Raw genomic sequence first — 22,719 nt, forward strand, 5'->3', positions numbered from 1 at the left:
AAACACACTAAACCTTCGAAGAATCGGTTCCAGATGATTCGCCGCCTTCACTTTTCTTCGCCGCAGCCTTTGTCACCGGACAATGACGGTCGGTGTGTTTTTTTAAGGGTCGAGTTCGCCGTAGCCTTCATGAACTTCCCACAACCTTTGCAACGTGCCATTTCATGGCTATCAGACATCGGACACAGATCAAAGTGCTTCCAGACTTGGGGGTTTCTTTTGGTTTCCAAAACCATGTCCACTTCGTCGTTGCATGCTATAACCGAAAGAACCGATTTCAAAGTTTTAATGACAATTAATAGATTTTATGGTGTCCGATAAGTCAAACCTATAACGATCAAAGTCACACCGCATACCATAGAAAAAGTCAATCAAACTCCCACCGCAGGCACGTAAGAAAAAACCTAGTTTCCACTTCAATTCCTGAATATGTTAAAAAAGGATATTAGTAGGTGGTTGCATATTTATCATACCAAGATAGAAAATTTATGTTGTATATACTATCTCCTCATATGAAGCTTTATAATACCTTATTCATTTATTTAAAGAATATTTTTGGTTTTAACCTTTTCAATTATTTCTATCATCAAAATTATAAATTAAGTTTCAGCTAAAAGTTAAAAATGTATATTTTCATAAGTTTTCCATGTGGTTAAGTATCGGAAGCAAGTTTATCATTTACAAAATTTGTAAACCAAATGTTTTTTCATAGATAAAATATTGATCAAAGAATTTACAGATTCCATGTTTCCTTAAGGATGTATACGTGTTAAACAAGAAAATAGGAATCACCAAAGTGACTAGAATGAATAGGACCATAGCTTTCATCCAGGCAAACCAAATATCACTACGGGTCGCTTAGAACAAGAGATACTAGCTCTGCTAAGTTAAAACTATCATCAAATACGACTTCAAAATGCAGTCATTGATTGGTTTTTACCTGAAAACAAAAAAATATTCACATGAGTGAAATCTAATATACTGATTAGAATTTCTAGACAAAACAACCAAATACGACAATTATATCCATTGAAACAAATCGGTAGCCCAACTATGCTGATGACTTGTCATAAGTACCTGTGTAGATACCAGAACCAACAAAATTCGGGTTCCATATGAGCAACATTGTTCCTGAAAAGGTTTACATTTGGGTTACCCGCCACACAACCAAAATAAAAAGTTAGTCATTATTAGAGGCAATTGAACCATTTTCATATGCGATTATGGTGTGTATAAAAATAGAACTAATCAACAGAGGTAGGAAGTCCTAAAGAAATTTGCCTTTCTATAAAAAAAAATAAAAAAATAAAAGAAAAACTGGTTTTGTGAATAACTTATATTGCATGAACACTGAAAATGACTTGTAAATCTTTTATTTGGCAAGACTTATTCAGTGGGAATTATTGATTAATTTAAGTTGAATAGGATTAAAAAAGTAATAATTACTCCAGAAAAGGAAAAGGAAAAGGAAAAGTCTTCCACGGACCACAACGACTTGCAAAGTCTTCCACTTGCTTAATATAATTATTTAATATAGTTTGTTCATCATAATAAACCATACTTCTCATTTTCTAAATAATTTCTAGCTCTTATGTACTTGAAGTAAGTTGAGGTTTGAATGATGGGAAATCAGTGGGTTTTGGGGCTTCATCTCATTTTCATAGGTACTTTTGTGGTTGCAACAACTTGTTTGGGTGCTCGTAATTCGACAGCAAGTTGCCATGAGCAAGAGAGGCTAGCACTGCTTAAGTTTAAAGACAGCGTCAAAGATGATTTCAAAATGTTGTCATCATGGGTTGGCATCGATTGTTGCTCATGGGACCGAGTTCATTGTGATGGTGCCACCGGAAGAGTTGCCAGTCTTCATCTAAGAGGAATTGTAAGGGGACTTTCTTCTTCATGTTGGGTTACTGGCACTTTTGCCAGCGTCACCGCAAGTATGGTAAACGGCTACTTAGTTGGTGAAGAGTACTACTTAATTGGAGAAGATGTCAACTCTTCTTTAGCAGAGTTGAGGCATTTAAAATATCTGGACTTGAGCGGAAATGATTTTCAAGGAAGGCGGATCCCGGAGTTCATCGGATCCTTGAAAAAGTTAAGGTACCTCAATCTCTCTAATGCAGGTTTTAGTGGCAATATTCCCCATCACATTGGAAATCTTTCAAATTTGAAAGTTCTTGCTCTCAGTTCAACAACATACACACAAACGTTAACCGCCGATGATATGGTCTGGATTTCTGGCCTTTCGTCACTCAAGTATCTTGACTTGAATGGAGTGAATCTTAGCGGGGCAAAAAATCGTGACAAGGTGCTTTACATGATTCCTTCAGTAATACACTTAAGCTTGTCATGCTCTGGATTTTCAGCTGTTGATCTTGCAGCAGGTCCGCGTCTGAATTTTAGTAGAATTCTTCCCAACATCAAATACCTTCAGCTTAAGGACAACGCAATTGAAGTCCTATTTCCATCGGTTTTAACAAACATGAGTTCCCTAGTATCTCTTGACCTTTCAGGCAACATTCTAAATTCATCAATTCCTTTCATGCCTAGCCTTCTTAAGCTTGATCTTTCTAATAGTGAAATTAGGCAGATTGATTATATTGGTATATGGAGACAGTGCAACCTGAAAGAATTGATTGTTTCATTTAGTAATCTTGAAGGAGATATGACTGGACCATCAACAAATGCATCCATGTGTTCCACATATGCTTTAGAGGTGCTGGATTTATCTCTGAATGAATTAAGTTGTTCAATTCCAAAATCATTTGGAAGGCTGACAAGTTTAAGAGCATTACATCTTGAATCGAACAGATTAAAAGGTCCAATCCCTGAAGATTTGGGGAAATTAAGATTTTTAGAAGTATTAGATCTATCTTACAACCAGTTAGATGGTCCCATTCCAACACTTCTTGGACGGATAACCGAACTTGACCTTTCTCATAATCAATTGAATTACTCGATTCCAGAATCCTTTAGAAGTTTAGCAGCTTTAACATATTTAAATCTAGAAAGCAATCAGTTAACAGGACCCATCCCAGCATCTCTAGGAAGACTTGCCACATTAAAAACATTTTCGATGTCTTCAAATTTGTTAAATGGGACTATTCCAACTCTTGTTGGGCAACTCACCGAACTTGAATTTCTAGATGTCTCCAATAACTCTTTAGAAGGAGAAATTTTGGAAGCCCATTTTTCAAACCTTTCAATGTTGAAGTACTTGGATTTAAGTTCCAATCGGAATTTGACATTAAATGTTTCACGTCAGTGGATACCTCCGTTCCAATTGAGAACCATTCGGCTTAGTTCTTGCAAAATTTCAGATGAATTCCCGAAGTGGTTTCAAACTCAAAAGAAACTTGATGAGTTGGTGTTATCTAACGCTAGCATTTCTGGGCCTCTGCCCACATGGTTGCGGCAGATGCGCATCATCAGTTTCTTAGATCTCTCTTACAACAAACTCAATGGACCATTGACAAACCTTCCTTTCGGGGACCCTCTTAATAGATATATAAATGAATATATGGGGTCATTATATCTGCAAAATAACCTTTTCAATGGGTTAATTCCAAGGTCTTTGTGCACAAGGACTGGCTTGGAAATTCTTGATCTTTCAAAAAACAGGTTAACTGGGATAATACCCAACTGTTTACTGAATCTTCAACATTTGAGTATGATGATACTTAGTTCAAATGGCTTATCTGGTGTCATTCCAAGTTTTTTAGGCCGCATTTCCCCAGCATTGTCATGGCTAAACTTGAACAACAACAGCTTCACTGGAGAGCTTCCTCAAGATTTGGGAAAGTTACACGCCTTGACAGTCTTAGATCTTGGTGACAACGAATTTTCCGGAAAGATTCCCAAATGGATTGGAGAAAAACTAACAAGGTTGATGGTTCTGAGGTTGCATAAGAATAACTTCAGTGGAAGAATTCCTCAATCTTTATGCAAAAACTCACGTCTTCAGATTTTGGATATCGCACACAACAACTTAATAGGACAAGTCCCGCGTTGCTTCGGAGAGCTGTATGGAATGGTTGAGGCTAGTCATCAAGATATTCGTAACGGAAGTTTTTCTAGTTCTGATGAAAACGTAATTCAGGTAATAAAAGGTTCCGATCTTGAATATTCAAAAACTTTGGATTTGGTTTTTAATATGGATCTTTCAAGCAATAAACTAGTCGGGCAGATACCGGAAGAGTTAATGACACTTTCTCTGTTGGTGGGTCTCAATCTGTCTCATAATCATCTAAGTGGGGGAATTCCAAGCAGTATTGGGAACATGAAGGCTTTATTTTCACTCGATTTCGCAGACAACAAGTTAACTGGAATGATTCCTCCAAGCTTGGCATCTTTGAACTTTTTGAGCCATTTGAATCTGTCACATAACAACTTGTCCGGAAAAATTCCAACGGGAAATCAATTGCAAACCCTTACTGATCCATCAATATATGTTGGTAACAGAGATCTCTGTGGCGCTCCACTACCAAAGAATTGCTCCAATCATGAAGATCCAACCACCACAACAAGCAAGAACAACAAAAGAGAACCTGATGGGCCCAAGGAATGGTTTTATCTGAGTGTAGTGTGTGGTATAGCAACAGGGTTTTGGGGTGTTATTGGAGTCTTGCTGTTCAAGAAGCAATGGAGGTATAAGCTTTTTATGGTGGCAGAGGTAACCACGGACATGATATATGTTGCAGTCATGGTGAGAGTTTCCAAGATGAAAAGAAAAGGAAGAGATGCGGCATAAGTCCTTATAATGCAAAATATATTCAGTGATTATCATTTATTTTCAATACTACTATTAACTATAAGTCAGTACCATCGGTGTGTGTTTTCTTGAACAGAAGAGGTATCAATGCATAAATGATCACCATCACCTTTATAAATATGATGCACATGTGAACTACACTAAATGGTATGAGCACTCCAAGGCATTTACCATTGTGTCCTAATTTTGCTAGTCCATTTACCATTTGATTAAGTTTTTATATAACACATTTATGATAGCAGTTGGTAAGGATACTCTGTGTGTGTAAGTAATTATTATATGAAACATTCTCCAAACAGGTCTAAAGAAAGAGGTAAGGTATCTCATAATAAATCAATTACTTGACTAAATTTGATAACAAAAGGAAGAAGTCACCTCATTAAAATTACAGTCATGTCATCGTTTTAGTTTTTTTTTTTTTTTTTTTTTTTTGGCAAAACTATGATAGCGTTTTGTTTTAATTGGTTGACTCGATGTAATTTTTATTTGTGTCAGGTAGCTGTTTGGCAGACGCTCATTTGTCCTAAAAAGTTACAATTTTGCCCAAGTTAAAAATTATATGCTTTTCATCGTTTTAGTTTTTTTTTTTTTAGCAAAAGTATGGTAGTGTTTTGTTTTTATTGGTTGACTCGATGTAATTTATTTTGAGATCATGTTATGAGTAATATGTACAGGTAACCGAAACAAAGACGTACATATCATGAGAGAGAAATATTCAACTTAGTGCCCCACAACGCGTGCGGGGCAAAAACTATTTTATGCTTACAAAATACAAAACGGATGTGATGGTTTACATTTATAATTGGGTTGTTTTCGCGATGTAAATATTTAACTCAATGTAATTTTTTTATATGGATGTTTATTAATTTTAAGGACTCATGCATGTTACTGCATTTTTTTATTAAAAAATGCAGTTGATTTTAAGGAAATAATAAATACACAAATCTCATTAATTAAATGGCCATAGTAAAAGACCAATTAGCCCCCGTCTTACTAAAAACAAAAATCTCATTAATTAAATCACAATCATTATCATACTTTATTGTCTTTTAATCTCATCCATCAAAACACATTTGATCAATGGTTAATATTGGTTCTTATGGTTCTCACAACTCTAGGTGGTTAAAAAAAATTGTAGTGCACATGTGTAACAGTACACATGTGTATTATTACACATGTGCCTTACAAATTTTCTTTTTCTGAAAAAAAGTTTTTTTTATATATAAAATATAGCGATTTTTAATAAAAAATTGTAAAAAATTTGGTATGTTTTTTTAGGCTTTTTTTTAGTTAGTTTTCGCGTTAAAAGGGGGTTTTCATTTGAACTTTCCCCTATATATATATACATGTGTGTGTGTGTGGGGGGGGGGGGGGGTATTCATTGGGTAACACTAAAAAAGTGGAGAATCAGGAAACCATGCATTTAACATGTTAAAAAATTCAACTTAACATGTATATATATATATATGGGAGTGTTCATTGCCTATGAGGAGCTTACAGATTTATTTTTGGTTGTCCGAGTGAAGGGTTTGTTGTGTATGTATTTTAACACAACTGAACACTACTCAATAAGGTAAAATAACGATTCGATTTCTATGGAATAATTCAATACTGAACAAATCAAAATGATAGAAGGAGATGGGAATCAGATCCGAATAGATTTGAGATGGGAAGAGAACAGTCCTTTTGCTTAACATTCATCATGCTCTGTTTTCTTCCGTTCTCTTGCTTATATCATCGCTCCCACATTACCGTCTAACTTGCTGGGCCATTGAACTGGGCTGATAAGTTGGGCCCATGATGGCCTAGTCTGGTTCATAACAGGGTCACCACTACTTCCACATGTGCATGCTTAACAATGGAGTTATCCTCTCATCCGTAGTCATTATGCCCAAAACATGTTGGAGATATTTGAAATCTGGAACGCATATGATGGATGAGCTATTATTGGTTGGTCGGGGGATTTTGATCAGGTTTTTGGATTTGACTTGGGCAATTGGCATTTGATTGATATTTGACTTTGCTTCATGGTAAGAAGCAAATGTATCTGGTAGGGATGGATCTTATAAGCGTATGTTTACGGATTCTCAAGAGGGTGATGATCCTTGCTTTATGGCCTAAAGTGTTGAAACAGGAGAAAGTCAAAGTTTGACTAAATTAAAAGTCAAATTCAGCAGTTACACTTCTGTTTTGGCCCATTGACAGTTGCTGATTTTTGGGTTTGAACGTCCGATTTACAGGATATATAAAAGATTGGCACTTACCGTTGGTTACACCACAGCTATGAGTATGGTTGGGATACTATATGAATTTGGTTACGGTTAAGGTTGTTAAGTGGTAGACAAGGGTCGGGTCGAGTTGGAACAAGATCATGACAAGAATTTTGCAAGATCATGATACGATGGTTTTCAAGTTGCATTATGTTGTTAGTTTTGATTACATACATTGCAAGTGAATTGTGTTTATAGTGTGCGAGTGATATTGAGATTTGCAATCTCAAATGGGCCGTATGAGGCTTCATTTGAGACATAGGCCTAAGATTGTGTTGGGCTTTATAAGTATTGGTCTGGGCCTTAGTGGCCCCATTATGACTTATGAGACCCAAATTTAGATTTCTTTTGAGGTTTTGTTTATATTTTTTATTTTGGAATTGCCAACTGTCAAATAATAAAAAGTCTAGTTGATGTTAATCAAAGCAATAATCTACAATAAATAAATTCCTGTAATTTAAATAGTGACAAAAAGTATACCTTTTTTTGAGTGAATTTGATTTAAACTACATGAAATTAAAAAGAAAACATTGAAAATCACGTGACCTAATAATATTATCTAGCACTATAGAATAAAATTAACGACAAATTTTGTATTACATGACACGAGTATCCTGCTAATGTTTCTTATTATATTACCTAAACATAAATAAACAAAAGAGAACAGAGGGCTGATAGATATCTATCTAACAAGTTCTGTTTTTCTCCTTTTTGACCACAATACTTAATAAATTGACATATTGACACTATACTTAGAGAGTTAGTATTCACACATCTCTTCTCTCTATCTCTCTATTCATACATAGATATACAAAGCCCTATATTTAAGATGCCAGACGAATATAATTTTTCAGTTGGTATTAAATTCATTTTATTTACCCTTTTTTGAAGGGCCAACAAAAATCAAAAATCCTTTTTGCCTTTAATATTTCTTGGCGTGTAACGGTAAAATTGACACGCTGTCGGGTCAAGCGGGTCAAAATGTATAAAAGAACAGGTGAAACAGGTTAGTCAACTATCTGTTTTTGTGACACTAGACTTAAAACATCTACATCCATATTTCCTTCTATATTTCAACAAAATCGGTTTAAAAGATTTTAATAGGTCAATATTAACTTGATTTTTAAAATGTGAATAACAACTCTAGTTGAATAAAATGTTTGAATTAATAATAAAATTTATGATGGAAGCAATGAGGGTGGGGTGGTTGAGTTTCCTCTCCATCTACTCCACTACATAACATGATATTTGGTTGAGTCATTATGACTGATTATTTGGTATAGTCAACTTGTTAATGCTCCCATAAACAAGATATGGATCACCACACTCAAAACACCAAAAAATTATTAAACAAATACATTTACTTCAAGATTTATGCCCAGAATATAATCTGATACAGACTACGACACCAAAAATGTAATTACAAGGATACAATTAACATAGAACTGTATGCAAACTGCCTACAAGAACAGGCATTATGGAACGAACAAACCGACCTTAACGACACTGTAAATGCCCAAAAAAATATAAAACCTCCAAATCACATCTTCCTCTCTTACGACGGCGTAAATTGGGAAACCTTAAAAACATCGAATCGTACGCGAATCAACTTCTGAGGAAGGAAAGATGTAGGTTGTGGCAAATCATGAGACCCCTTTAAAAGCACATGGTTCGGCCCATTTTTATCGTCTTGAATAATTTTTACCATCAAATCGTACACAAATCACCTTGTGAGGAAAGAAAGATGCATACTTGCGGGTTGTGGCATATCAAATACTGTTTAAGGCACATGGTTCGGCTTCTTTCTGCTCATCTTGAATAATTTCCACCATCGAGCTGTACGCGAATCAACATGATTCAGCTCGTTTCTGATCATCTTGAGCCCGATTTATGAGATGATGATCCCCTTCCATTGATTTGACAAATTTTCAAGTAGTTACAGTTAGATCCAGCTCTTGCCACAGGAAGGTACTCCACAGAGGATGTTTGATCCGGCTTTCTAAGTCAAACGAGCCTCTAAATCTGTGTTCAATGATCCCTTGATGTTGAAAGACCGGTACTCTGGTCAGATTATAGATCCTAAGCTTCTGCAACAGATTAAAAACAAACGGTATTAGTAAGAAGTCGAGTAATCGTCTCTAAAATATCTTAAAAATGAACAAATTATTATTTCCAATTCACTTGAAGCTTCAGATCCTGCAAAAGATAACATCTTATTACACACAAAAATTAGAATTAGTAAACAAGATATACAAAATACTGTATTATCCTGCAAAAAACAAAACAAAACAAAACAAAACAAAACAAAGATTTAGACTATAAAAGATGAAACTCAAGAGCCGACGAATTTTCTTCTGGCCTGAGGTGATCTATTCCTGTGAATTGAAAATCCCAAAGAGAGGAGACTGTTGTTAGCATGTTAAGATGTAACTAGAGTATTAGAGGCCACAAAAATTATGACTAATGCTCAATTAAACCTAATTTAAAGCCCCAAAAAGCAACATAAAGTCAAAACTCCTTGCTTGAAGCCGAGTTATAACGAAGCACTACATACATAAGTTCCAAATATAAGTTGTTCCTACAAATAAGCTCGACATCACAGTTGGCCATTTAGGTAAATGCATAAAGTTTGCGAAGTAAGTACGGATAATCTAGAACGACAACAGCAAAGCAAAGACTTGAATGAAGTTAGTTAATATCCATGCCATCACCAACTTGACTGCAAATCGGAGCAACCGCGGAAAACGATCTCTCAAAAGGAGAGGGGCAAAACTGTCCGCTTCTTCTGCGCTTAAAAGCACAGCTCTCGGAACTCTCCTCTTCAAGCTTCCTTCGAACGCCTTTGACCGCCTGTACTTCCGCTGCGGTTAACGGAAAGATTTGACGGCTCACTCTGCAAAGCGAGTTATTGTTATCATAAACAATTCTCTGGTTGCAGTTTTTGTCACAAATGTGTGTGAGCCCGGTTAGTTTGCACCGAAACATGTTCCCACACACATGCTCATTCTCACATTTCCAATCACACTTGTGAACATGGTTTGGGTTCGGGTTGTTTGACCCGTCTTGGCCTAGTATACTCGACAGATAAATAACATTTGTAGGCACAGCTACCATAGATTTTCCATATACCTCCATCGCGTCCATCTCGACCTTGCAAATTGTTATGGGCTCCACACCACTCCTAACCGGTTTCTGCAGAGCCCAAAACAACATAAAACTATCAACTTCATGAGGTTTTAACAAATATATGCAAAAAAAAATATGTGCTTTTTAAAGGATAAAACAGATCCAGACATGTCTGAATCATGTATGGATATAATGTAACCAACAATATATGTAATATGATTTTATATACTTTTTTATATAAAAGTATAATGTTATTATTCTATTTTATAAAATTAAGATCCAGATATCACCATATCCAAACATAAAATTCAGATCTGAATTCATTCACCTAAGACAAATATCCACCCAACTAAAATCCAAAAAACCCTAATCTGATAATACTATGGATTAAATTTCAAATCAAGAATAAATTCATACATCAAATTAAACATCATCCCTAAATTTATACATCAAATCATTACATATGCAACACACATTAAAACAAAAACAAAATAATAATAAAAAACAAAAAAAAACCTAAAATTTAAAATTGGGGATAAGCAAATCAAATAACATCAATCAATTATTCAGAACCAGCTAAACGATTAAAATCTCAAACAAACAAAGATTCGCATTGGTGTAACAAAACAAAACAAAACAAACCCTAGATAATATTCGGACCTGCAAAACCCAAAATTGATGAACAACAGATGCTAATTGGAACAAATTACCGCAATTGAACATGAAGATTACAGAAATGAAGATATATTGCAAGAATTGAGGGATTAATTAGCGAAAAAAGTGGAAAACTGACCGAAAAAAGGGGATTTCTCTCTCCAAAATATTGATTGACCTAAGAAAATGGCGAGGAGAGTGTGAAGGGGGAGTAAGGTATATATAGAGAGTGTGTATGACTTGTGAGTCATGTGGACTCGGTGTAAATGCACATGAAATGTGAATCAAATTTGGGTTAAATGAAAATATTGGTTTCTTTTCATCTTCCTAAGTTGACCTTCACCCCTATACTATTGGATAGGTGTGTGTTTTTATAATCTTTCTTTTTATAAAGTACAATATTGTTTATGTTTAGAGGGAGATTTTTGTTTGTTTTTTGTGATTTTGGTCTTTCTATTTTAGTTTGGACTATATGCACCACTTGGAAAGGTTAACCAATGGAATTGTTTTCATAGATTAATCTTGTTTAGTTGAATGAAAAACTAATGAAAATATTGAGTTTTTTTATGTGGTAAAAGGGTATATAGGGTTGTAAATGAACTGAATGTTAAGCGATCAGTTTATGTATCGTTTGGCTAGAAGTTCGTTCGTTTAACTAAATTAATGAACATAAATAGAGATCAGGTTTGTTCATTTATGTTTGTGAACGTCTGGTAACGCGTTTGTTTATGTTTGAAAGTTGATTATGGTTTTTATTTTTTTTATATTTTATTTAAATACTTCAAAACTTCCATTGATAAAATATTTAACACATATTAGTATATTGTTTATAATACAGACATTTTAATATATATTCGCTTGTGTTCGTTTTTGTTTATGAACTCTTATCTGTGTTCATGAATTTTTTTTTTTTTTTTTTTTTTGTGTTTGCTAGCATTTGTTTATGCGTGTTGCCTAATTTTAACAAACAAACATGAATACGTTCATTTCCTTAACGAACGGAAACGAATACAAAATTTCGTTCGGTAAATGTTCATGAATAAGTCCCGAACACAATTAATTTCTTAACAAATGAATATGAACAATGTTTTGTTTGTGTTCATTTGTAGCCCTGTCTGTATAACATAATAGGAAGAAAAAAAATTTTTTGACTTAAATATATGTAATAGTTTACACTTATCTCATGTATTAGTTTTTCATTCATGTCTCATCTCACATGATGTGTGTGTAGATATTAAATTTTGCATATACGCTCATGTGGTAGGATTTGATTTACTTTTTCAGCTTTTCTTCCATCTTCGTATATCGAAATAACGTGTAAGGGAAATTAAGGTACATATAATTGAGAAATTAGTTTTGGTGCGTGTGGTTCTTAATGTGATGTGACTTGTTTTTTTTTTTTTTTTTAACGGCAAAAAGGTTATATAACACTACTCTTAAATCATACCAAATTTTACCTCATGTCAGGAATTGAACTCTGGTATCTCCTCAAGAGGCACTACGCCTCTACCACCCCACCAAAGTGATGATGGCATGATATGACTTGTACAATTACAAATATACTTGATACACAATAAGCACAAGCACAAAATAGCACATACCATAACAAGACACGCTAATAATTGTTGTGTACAAATCAAATCCTTTATCTAAATATCTATACAATTAGGGGTTTGGTCATCCATCATGATCAAATGAGATGCAAAATACTTGTAAAAAGCCAATGAGGTAATGAGGTAGTGGTGGAGTGGTTGGGAAAAATTTTGTGTTTTTTGTGACCCAGGTTCGACTCCCACTCTCCCCATTATTTTCTGTGGCATCCAGGTGAAGGGCGAATACGGATGGCGTTGGTTCGTCTTGGATGGAGGCGAGGTTTTACCGATTATTCCACTGGCGTGCCTTCGGGTGAGTGGAGGTCGGGTTTCCGCGCATCTGGGAGAGCCAAGGGGCTGGCGACGGTCGAGTAGTCGACCTTGGCCACAGCACCTGGTGTCACGGTCGTTGGCACGTCATTACTTGTTGTTCAAAAAAAACTTAAGAAAACTTCGATTCATAAAATTTATAATTGAACTTGTAACTTTATACAAGTTTAAATTTTTTTATTAGATTAAAATAGCATGTACATGATGAGTCCGTTTAAGCATAAAATTATGAGGAGAGTTGTTAACTTTATTGATATATTTTAACTTCTCATATGATCCTCTAGAACATCTCACTTGGTCAATATTTTTTACTATAATATGAAAAGTCAAGCGATAAATTTATAAGGTGATGTGTAGTAATAAAGCTTTTTGTGGGGCGTTATATGATAAGTGGTGAAAAGTGTAAAAGATGAGCTTTACGGAGCTTTATATCAAAATAGGGTGTAGTTTAAAGCCTCATACCCATCATTATTTAATTATTAATTTTTTTTTCATTTAATCTATGATTTATTAAAAAAAAACACTTTTATTAAACTTTAAAAAAAAACATTACAATAAAAAAACAATCCATTTAATCTTCGTTTTCATCGTCGTTCTCTCCTTCTTCTTCTTCGTTTTCTCCATCATCCAAACCTCCGTCTGCAAAGTTCTCAGCTTCGAATTCTTCTACTTCTTCCTCGAAGTCTTGTTCGACGTCGACATCGTGTCGAATTGGGCGAATCGCCCAAGAATGCTCGACCAAATCCGCCTTTAACGCGTTATGTATTTCCTTAGATCGCAATAGTTGAGCATTTAAGAAAGTGGAGGAGAACGACTAACGTGTTGCATGGCTTGAATCGCGAGGACACATGCACTCGTAACCGCTTCTTCCTCCTCCGCGATTTATTCGGGTGAAAAAAATCTTCGGTAAATATCGGTGAACGAATCTTCCGATGGCGAGCCCATTATTTTTTATAAGAAAGTGGGATTAGAAGTATTATTTTTATAAGAATGTGAGATTAAAGGGTGTTTTGAGGTTTGGTTGAGTGTAAAAAATGAAAGTTTAGTGGAAATATATAGAGAGATTTTTTAGGACTTTTTTTAATTCATATGATCGTTCAACGGTCATATTTTTTGAAATTATTATCTTTCACCCCCGTTATGTATTTCGCGAAGAAACAACAAAACAACCCATAGCGCTAGTCGTAGCGGTGTGGTCGAGGCTATGAGACGCGATCACCTAATCCGGCGGTATATACCGATCACGGAAGGTCTAAGAATAGAAAAGGTAGTATGTTTAAAGGAATATATGTCTTTACCATCACCTTTTTATATCCAATACCAAATATTGATATCTATTATTGTTAACACTTTAAAAGAATCTTCTTCTATTTGAAAAGAGAAACTAATTATTTGATTATTATATGTTTAAATAAGAATAAACCTAATTCTTTTTAGACAATGAGATCTCACTCTATTAGGTTTGTTCCACTACATGAACACGATTATTTGATATCTAACTATTTAATGGCTATTGTTTAATTGTACAAACAATAATAATACTTATATTATCAAAATCTAAATGGATGACGTGTATTTCAATATAGCCTTTTATATCCAATAAACATTAATCTATTTTTTAAATCAATTTTTGTATTTCTTAAAAAAAATGAAATAGAGAAAATATTGACCAAAATAAAAGATAACGGTAACGACGAAAAGGTAAGGAAATAACTTGGATCCCAAATCAACATTTTTAATTTAACATATTTAATATTTAATATTTAAATATTTATTGAGAAGAAGAGGGCGAGTGATGGATAATGTAAGACCGCCCACGTTATCTTTAACGTTTGATTATCTGAACGAGTAAGTGAGCAACACGTGTATCGATCCATACCGTTGGTTAGGCACGTGAGAACACAAAAAAAGGTCTGTACATTTTTTTTTGAATAGCAATAAAAAAAAAGGTCTGTACATATACCCGTTACTCATTGCCTACTTCCTTACCAACCAACCCTACTATTGCTAGTGGCCAATTAATATTGACTAATGATATTTTTTTTTATTTATTTAAAATTACATTGCTAAAAAAATTAAAACCACTTTAGGCAAATAACCACAATTAGAGGTGTTCATCGGATAACAAATTTTTAAATTATTAGTATCAAATTTTTTGAATATTTTTTACTTATTCTTGAATTCGTATTCGATTAAAAACTGGCTAAGTTAATCGAATTCGTATTTGAAAAAAAGTCTGATACGAATTCGAATCCAATCCCGATAAATTCGTTTTGTATCAAATTCATTTAAAATGCCTAAATGTTTCTTGAGTATAGGTCACTTTTTAAATCCGGGTCTCTGAGGTTTCAATTTTGATGTTATTTTCATCTAAAAGGTTTTTTTTTCTGTTAACCTCCACTTTTTTGTCTTGTTCCTTATTTTAATGAAGGGTATAATTGTCTTTTTATACCTTAAATAATATTAATTAAAAAACCAAAAACATTTATAATTCCCAGATACCCTTTATAAAGCCCAAACCCCTAATCGTCCCTTCTTCAACCCCACCCACATTTACAACTAAAGAACAACAATGGTGGTCTGCACCTGTGGAGCCCCAACCCAAATTCAGCAAACACAAGGACCATTTTGGCATTTTACTCAAAACTTCAACACCAAATATAGATTTAAAGTAGGCACAAATCACATAATCACATTAAAAAGTTCAAAACTAGTGCGGCGATGCGTGTTGGTGGCTGGTGCGGTGATAGGGATGGGGGATTGTTTCTAGTGCGTTTATGGGGGATGCAAAATGGTAGTTGATAGGGGATGGGGAATGGTGGCTGGGTAGCAGCACTTTGGCCCATGGGTGATGGTGGCGTCGTCTCGGGAGGTAAAGTTATGATCATGGATTATGCAAATAAGTTAGGTTAGAATTGATATATTGAAGATAGGTTGTGACATCTCGCATTTTCAGGGATTTACCGTTTACTTTCCTAATTTAATCTTTGTGAATTGTTGAGCGCTCATGCATTTTATTATACGTATAAGCTATAATAAAACGAACAAACATGAACCGGTGGGACTAGTTTTGCACATACGTTTACAGTTTCCAAGTGTGAAACTCGAGGGACTAGCCTTGTCATGACGCACAACTTATTTTGTTTAGCTTTTTGCCCAAGTTATAACTTTTGAGACTTGAGGGACTAGTTGTATAACTTGGTTTAGAAAAAAAAATATATAAAAACAAATAAAGCCTAACCCTAACCGCCCCACTCCCCCTCATGGCTTCTCTTTCTCTCTCTCTCTCTCGTCCCCCTCTCTTGCGAAAACACACACACACCACAAGCTCCATCTTCTTGATTCTCCATCAATCTCCCTCGCTAGGTATATCCCTCTTTTGATGCATGGTATCATAACCTATACATGTTTTATTATATGAGTTCTTGAATAAGTGAAAAACAAGATGTAAGAAAAACTAAGGTTTTGCTAAAATCAAGATTTTGATAGGTTTTGTGTTAATTAATTAGTATAGATACATGTATGTGGATAGGGATTTGTTGTTTGGGGTTAATATCATGATTTAGATACGTGATAAATCTGAATGGTTGATGTTCATGCGGGTTTGGTTAGGCGAAATCATGATAATATGAACTTTAAACACGTTTTGATGAGAGTTGAAAAAAACAGATTCTGCCCAAATTTTCAGTCAATTTGTAACAGCTGTAACGTGGCCATATCTTAATGAAAACAAGTGTTTCTTAAGTCTAAGATGTAGTTCCAAGAAATAGAACTCAAACCCACTTAGAATCATAATTGTTCGAAGTGTTTTGATATTTTAAATGAATGTTCCCGTATCAAAGGTTCAGGTTGCGATTTCCGGCAGAATTTGCAGCCTATTACAAATGTCATAACTTGTGTATGATTTGATTTAATACTTGAAAATTTTACTGTAGATACTCCTATGAGATGTTAAAATTCTCCAACTGGAATTTCATTAAAAGAGTTAACGAGGATTTTTAAATAAATTTTGCCGTAAACTGTCGCCAGAATGTGACGAGTCAGACCTATGTGTGTTAAACGATTTTTAATGATTTTTCAGTGAATAATTAGGTCATATGAGAAAATTACACAAGTCATAGTGGACTACATGACATGTCTCGTAGAAATATCATAGTTTTTCGAGTCCGTTTGGTATTTTAAATAAATTCCGGAAAACAACTTAAAATCTGACGTGAAACTAAAACTGCTGAAAGTTAATGTAGATGCTTTGTGTGTAATTGTGTGCTACTACAAGGTGTTAGTTGGTGTTTAAAACCTAAACGGGTACCAATGAACGTATTGCATGTTATGAGATGAACACATGCACGTACCCACTCAAATGGTGAATTAAGTGTCAACGTGTTGCATGGTTATGTGCTAATATACGTGTAGAAATATGTGAGCACAAACTAACTAAAACGGTAACCAGGTCAGGACATGGTTGACCACTTCTGCTACTATTCACATATTATCTAGCCGAGCAAACTAAGGTGAGTTCACAAGTCTTTTCTAAAAGCATGCATCCCTGGTTTGGGGACAACACACCTACCATAGCCCTGGTTATGGCTACGCGCACATTCCTAGTTTGGGACCACATTCATATTATCCACTGGAGGTGGAATAGTACACATAACTAAACAAAAACTCTATCTGGAAGTCCCTACACATTTTACCGATTAGTATGTCGGGTTGGCATAGAGGGTATTAGTTGATGGCGCTATTAGGTTTGACAAACCTTGCACCGTATTGGGAGCCAGGCGTGAACTATTGACCTTTTCAATTCATCAATGTGGATAGACATTGATGAGGGCACAAAAACTTTTCAACATTCGGTACACACAGTTTAGTTACCTTGATGTGGGTTAGCTACCCGAGTCATACTTATAACGCTTTGCATGTGAACTTATGCTTACGCTTTACACTTAACTAAAATTGTGAACATGCCAACTTTATGTTGACACACTATTGCATGCTTTGCAGGTCGTTAGGTATAGCTGGATGGAGGCTTGCAGTGGTTGGAGTGTTGTGTGTTATTAAACTTACATTTTAATATTGCTATGAATATGGTTTTGAGTTGTGTCTGGATTTTAATCTTGCTTCCGCTGTTAACTTGAACTATGTTTTGGACGTTTTAACCTTGATCACTAATAGTGTTGATTGTGATAACTTTACAACTTTAATAATTGGTTCAACATGATTAGTGGCTGGATTCTGGTCAGTCGCACGCCTCATGGTAAAACACCGCATATGGAATTTGAGGTGTGGCATATTAGTATCGGAGCAATTGGTTATAGTGAACTTGGTTTAAAACTTTTGAAAAAAAAACAGACTATAACCGTTCTTTTTTTGGAAAAACCATAATGACACCCCACTCCAAATTAGAAGGTTCGTCATTCCTAGATGCATACATTACACTCATATTTACTTGACACTTATACATGCACTATGTTAGTATCAAACACAACACCTTGGCACAAGTACAAACTAAATATGTAAACGTGACATACCTCATGCATGTCAACATCCTCATCATCGAATCATTCACGCACACCGGGGAAGACACCCGTGATATCTAATCCCCTTCTGCGTCATTTGGAGACGCGTGCTACCCGTAGGAGTCGCCTTAGCCAAGGTGGTGAAACATCTCCCATACATAATCTAGCAGCAAGAGTCGCGACACATGCAGTTGCTCATGACCCCAATAACCCGCTGAAACGTATCAACGGCTTGGAAGAGGAATTACACAGGACTCATAATATGGTCGGGACTCTATGAGCATCTGAGGCTGTTAACCGGGAGGAACTCGGGATACTACGAGCGGAACTACATGAGGCTATATGGAGGATTCACGAACTAGAAGTTCGAATACCACCACCAGCACCATCGGTTGAGCCAGAAACGGAGGAGGATCCTGAAGAGGAACCAGAGGAAGAGCCCGAGGAGGCCGCTGAGGATGAAGACGTCGACATGGGAGGTGTAGAAGTTGACGACTGATCCATCACTTGTTTATCTTTTCTTATTTGATTTCAAGAAACTCTGATGACTATTAAATTTTAAATATTTGTTGGAGTACGTTGTAACAATAATTACAATTTATTTTGATTGGATATTTTTATTTGATTGCTTCGTGTGTTGGGTGGACATGTTTTGTTTAATTGCGTTATTCTTAAAAATTTACATTGTGATTGTATAATATTTGTCTTATAAACTCATTCTTGTTTAAATCAAGGGAAATCATGAGTGGGCGAAACAGTGATCGTGGTGGACATGGAGGTATTCACATGACTCAAGCCGAGCTTACGGCCCTAATTAACGATCGTGTCGTCGAGGCTTTGGCAGCATATCAGACAACACACCCCTGGAGGTAATCTATGGTTTTAGGTTATCTATTCTAACTCGCTTATAACCCTCATGCCCTTACTCGCTGTAATTTCATATTAGGTCAACCAGCACCACCAGCTCAGCCACCCGTTTGCACCTTCAAGTCATTTATGGATTGCAAACCCCATCACTTTTCTGGCATTGAAGGAACCATCGGCCTTCTACACTGGTTTGAGAAGGTAGAGTCTGCTTTCGCAATGTGCAACTGCCCATGGAGAATCGAGTCAAGTTTGTTGCTGGAGTTCTAGAGGATATCGCGCTTTCTTGGTGGAACGCGCGAGTGCAGATACTCGGGTTAGAGGTCGCTAATGCTACTCCTTGGAATACCTTCAAAGACATGATGAAGGAGGAATATTGCCATCAGGACGATATACAAAATCTAGAAATGGAATACTATAATCTCAGAATGACTGGATCAGAAATTGAAGCCTACACTAAACGATCCAACGAGCTAGTTGCAATGGGTCCCAACATGTCAAACCCACCCTACAAGTGTATTGAGCTGTATCTCAATGGATTGGCCCCACAGATCCAGAGCATGGTAACCTATGCACACCTACCTACTATCCAGCAAATCGTCAGGATTGCACACTGTAACGCCTCGCTTTTATAACTTCCTTTATTTAGAAAGCTCGTCTCATATTCCATTTTTGGAAACTCATATTCCTTCATAACTGTACTCCGTTGTGAATCAGTACAAACCGACACTTACATCATGATAAAACTTGATCATTTTACGTGAAATACACTTTGTTTATTTGTCTTTGCTTATACATTTAATTCATGAGCACACTTGATGCATATTCGCTATTCTCCTAAACACATACGTATTTTACACACAAACGATCGTGAATACGTGTTTCATACATTTGATACATGCAAATACATTATTTTATATTCACAATACTTGAATTATACTTAGTTCCTACTCAATTGCATGTTTAATATGCGAGAAATGCCTCAATATATGCCAAAAACCAAACTGTAGGGGCCATTCCTACGAAAAACTGAAATTGAGCTTGGTGGTCAGCCAGGCGACACTCGCCAGGGAGTCCCTCCCCTTCCGCGACCCTCCTGAGGTGTCAATCCGTAGAAATTCGTTTTCTGTGTGCTGATTGGCTGGAAATGTGTTTGTTTGGTCTTTAACTCTCACCTACTTGCATTTAATCACTTCCAACCACTAATCCTAATCCCTTTGTATATAAACAACACTCCTAAGCCTTATTTCCACTTTACAAACCTCTTAAATACTCCCAAAATCACTCCAAAATCTCTCTAAATTCACTGAAGTTGGCAGAAAGTTTTAAGTAATTCAAAGTGAGTTCTAGCTCACATCTTCGTTTATTTCTTGCTTGTTTCTTATTCTAAAATTCTTGGATAACCTCTAGGAAGGTTTTCACAAGATTACCATGGTAATCTAAGGTGAAACCTCACTACATTTGAGGCCCAAAGTGCACTTTATTTTCTGTTTTGTATATTGTTCTTGTATCTTCATGTTCTACGCTAAAACTTGGTGGAATCTTGAATCCACCAAGCTCACGACTTCACCTATAGTTGTGGGTTTGTGTTGAGATTGATTCTCGCCAAGTTATGAGTTCAAAAACTCTTTATTTTCAGTTTCTACATATCATAATCAAGTGATGAAAGCAAGCATGAGACATTATCTTCAATATGATGAACTTGCGACTTGTGAAGTGTGAACAATGGGAACTTTGGCTTTCCAAATCTAAGTTCCACTCCTTCATTTGTGAGCTTTGTGTATAAATACTCAAGTGGTTTACTAGTAGTAAAATAACTTAGCCCCGTCTAGCCTCCGACACTTATGATTACCTTTCCATGTCGTGTTGGCACACTCGGGTTAGAGACTTACTTAGTCACTTAAGCTTGCATTAGTTAGATATAATTCTTGTTATTCATGACCCTCCAAACCATCCTTGTGATGGTTTGTGTAGTGGTGAATCATACAATGAGGTTAAAACCTCCATGCTTGACTTACATGATGCTAATCTATGATATTTATGATGGACTTAGTTTTAGGATTATATTATTACTATATAAATATACATATCTATATAAACAAGGCTGAATTTGTGATGATACTCAAACCATGATTATTCATCATAAACATAGGCTAACATATCTATGATCTAAGATTCTCGTTATTGATTCTAATGGGCAATTTGGGACCCATGGAACCACACATAACATAGTGTCATAAACGAGTACTTAGAACTAGATAATACTTTTGCGAATACATACTTTTGTACTTTAACATTCTAAATCCCAAATCTAGCCACTCCATAAACATCATATAACCATACCATTTACTCCTTATTCATGAACAACTCGTCACTCACAGATAATCGGAAGGCTTTGCAATGTTGTGAGTATACTCAACGCCCTTTTTACTGTCTTACACTTTTTGGGTGCAACATGTTTATATATACAAAAACACACTCGACATACATACTTTTATGCAATCATACATACAAACAATCTAATACATGCTTACTATTATGTTATGCTTGATTCGTGTTTTCTAAGTGACTCTCATGTGATGAACTTGTCATTAACTTCGTACGAGCCTCCACTAACATGTATAGCGCTATAGGAGTAACGCACCACCTGTGAACGTGAGGTTGTAACAACCCGCACCTTCGTGCGTTGTTACTACTCGATACACTCGTTACGCCTAGCACCGGAGATTCGGATCATAATGTAACTATATCAATTTTATCGCTAAATCGAAGTACAATCGAATAATTACGCATATTCTATCGCTATTACAAACCTATTTTGCATAACACTCACGATGATGTCGAATATGGGCCTAAACTACCCTTCACGATGAGCGTGAGGTGTCAAAATGTGAGTAATCAACGCTAACGAGGGTTATCGGGTGAGTACTATGACTCTAACCGTCATGACGATGATGGCAATATGAGTAAGTGGTGCCCCGATAATCATTGTGGCACATCACATCGAAGAACGCACTCGAAGGCACGCGTAACTCGATCACCGCACTGAGAATTGGATACATAAATACGTATATACGGCCCTTTTGTGATTAATTATAATAAATAAATTAATAATTATATAAAAATATAAAAATATGGCTTAAACCGTCGAAATCGCACCAAAAACGGGATCAAAAGGCTTCCGAACGGATCAATTCGATCAGACTAGTCCAATTGGTCAGACCGGCCCAATCAGATAGGCCAGTCCGATCGGATGGGCCAGTCCGATCGGATGGACCAGCCGATCGGATGGACCAGTCCGATCGAATGGACCAGCCGATCGACTGGGCCAGCCGATCGACTGGGCCAGCCGATCGACTGGGCCAGCCGATCGACTGGGCCAGCCGATCGACTGGGCCAGCCGATCGACTGGGCCAGCCGATCGACTGGGCCAGCCGATCGACTGGGCCAGCCGATCGACTGGGCCAGCCGATCGACTGGGCCAGCCGATCGACTGGGCCAGCCGATCGACTGGGCCAGCCGATCCAACTGCTGTTTTGCCTTCCTTTCCCCTTCCTTGCCTATAAATACCCCTCCATTCACTCCCAAACACTTGT

The 22,719-nt window shown here is 36.1% G+C and overlaps 2 protein-coding genes across 3 annotated transcripts; one reads left to right on the top strand and one right to left on the bottom strand.

Annotated features, from left to right (window-relative positions):
• The first annotated feature begins 1,621 nt into the window (after positions 1-1,621).
• LOC110943528 (receptor-like protein EIX2) lies at positions 1,622-4,750 on the top strand. The gene has a single exon (XM_022185274.2). The coding sequence runs from the start codon at positions 1,622-1,624 to the stop codon at positions 4,748-4,750; it is 3,129 nt and encodes a 1,042-aa protein (XP_022040966.2).
• A 3,634-nt stretch (positions 4,751-8,384) lies between these two features.
• LOC110943516 lies at positions 8,385-11,103 on the bottom strand. 2 transcript variants are annotated; one of them, XM_022185263.2, is made up of 2 exons: positions 10,961-11,103; positions 8,385-10,233 (listed from the first exon to the last, which is right to left on the bottom strand). In XM_022185263.2, exon 2 carries the CDS (start codon positions 10,183-10,185, stop codon positions 9,730-9,732), a length of 456 nt encoding a protein of 151 aa, XP_022040955.1. In that variant the 5' UTR covers positions 10,186-10,233; positions 10,961-11,103; the 3' UTR covers positions 8,385-9,729. The 2 variants fall into 2 exon arrangements, with proteins under 2 accessions (XP_022040955.1, XP_022040953.2); XM_022185261.2 differs by lacking the exon at positions 10,961-11,103 and adding an exon at positions 10,828-10,869.
• Positions 11,104-22,719: the final 11,616 nt, after the last annotated feature.

The sequence above is a fragment of the Helianthus annuus genome, chromosome 5, assembly GCF_002127325.2.
Source record: "Helianthus annuus cultivar XRQ/B chromosome 5, HanXRQr2.0-SUNRISE, whole genome shotgun sequence".
Taxonomy (NCBI): Eukaryota; Viridiplantae; Streptophyta; class Magnoliopsida; order Asterales; family Asteraceae; genus Helianthus; species Helianthus annuus.

Coding starts and splice junctions, on each gene's coding strand:
- LOC110943528 (XM_022185274.2), top strand. CDS start 1,622: ATGGGAAATCAGTGGGTTTTGGGGCTTCATCTCATTTTCATAGGTACT.
- LOC110943516 (XM_022185263.2), bottom strand. CDS start 10,185: ATGGACGCGATGGAGGTATATGGAAAATCTATGGTAGCTGTGCCTACA.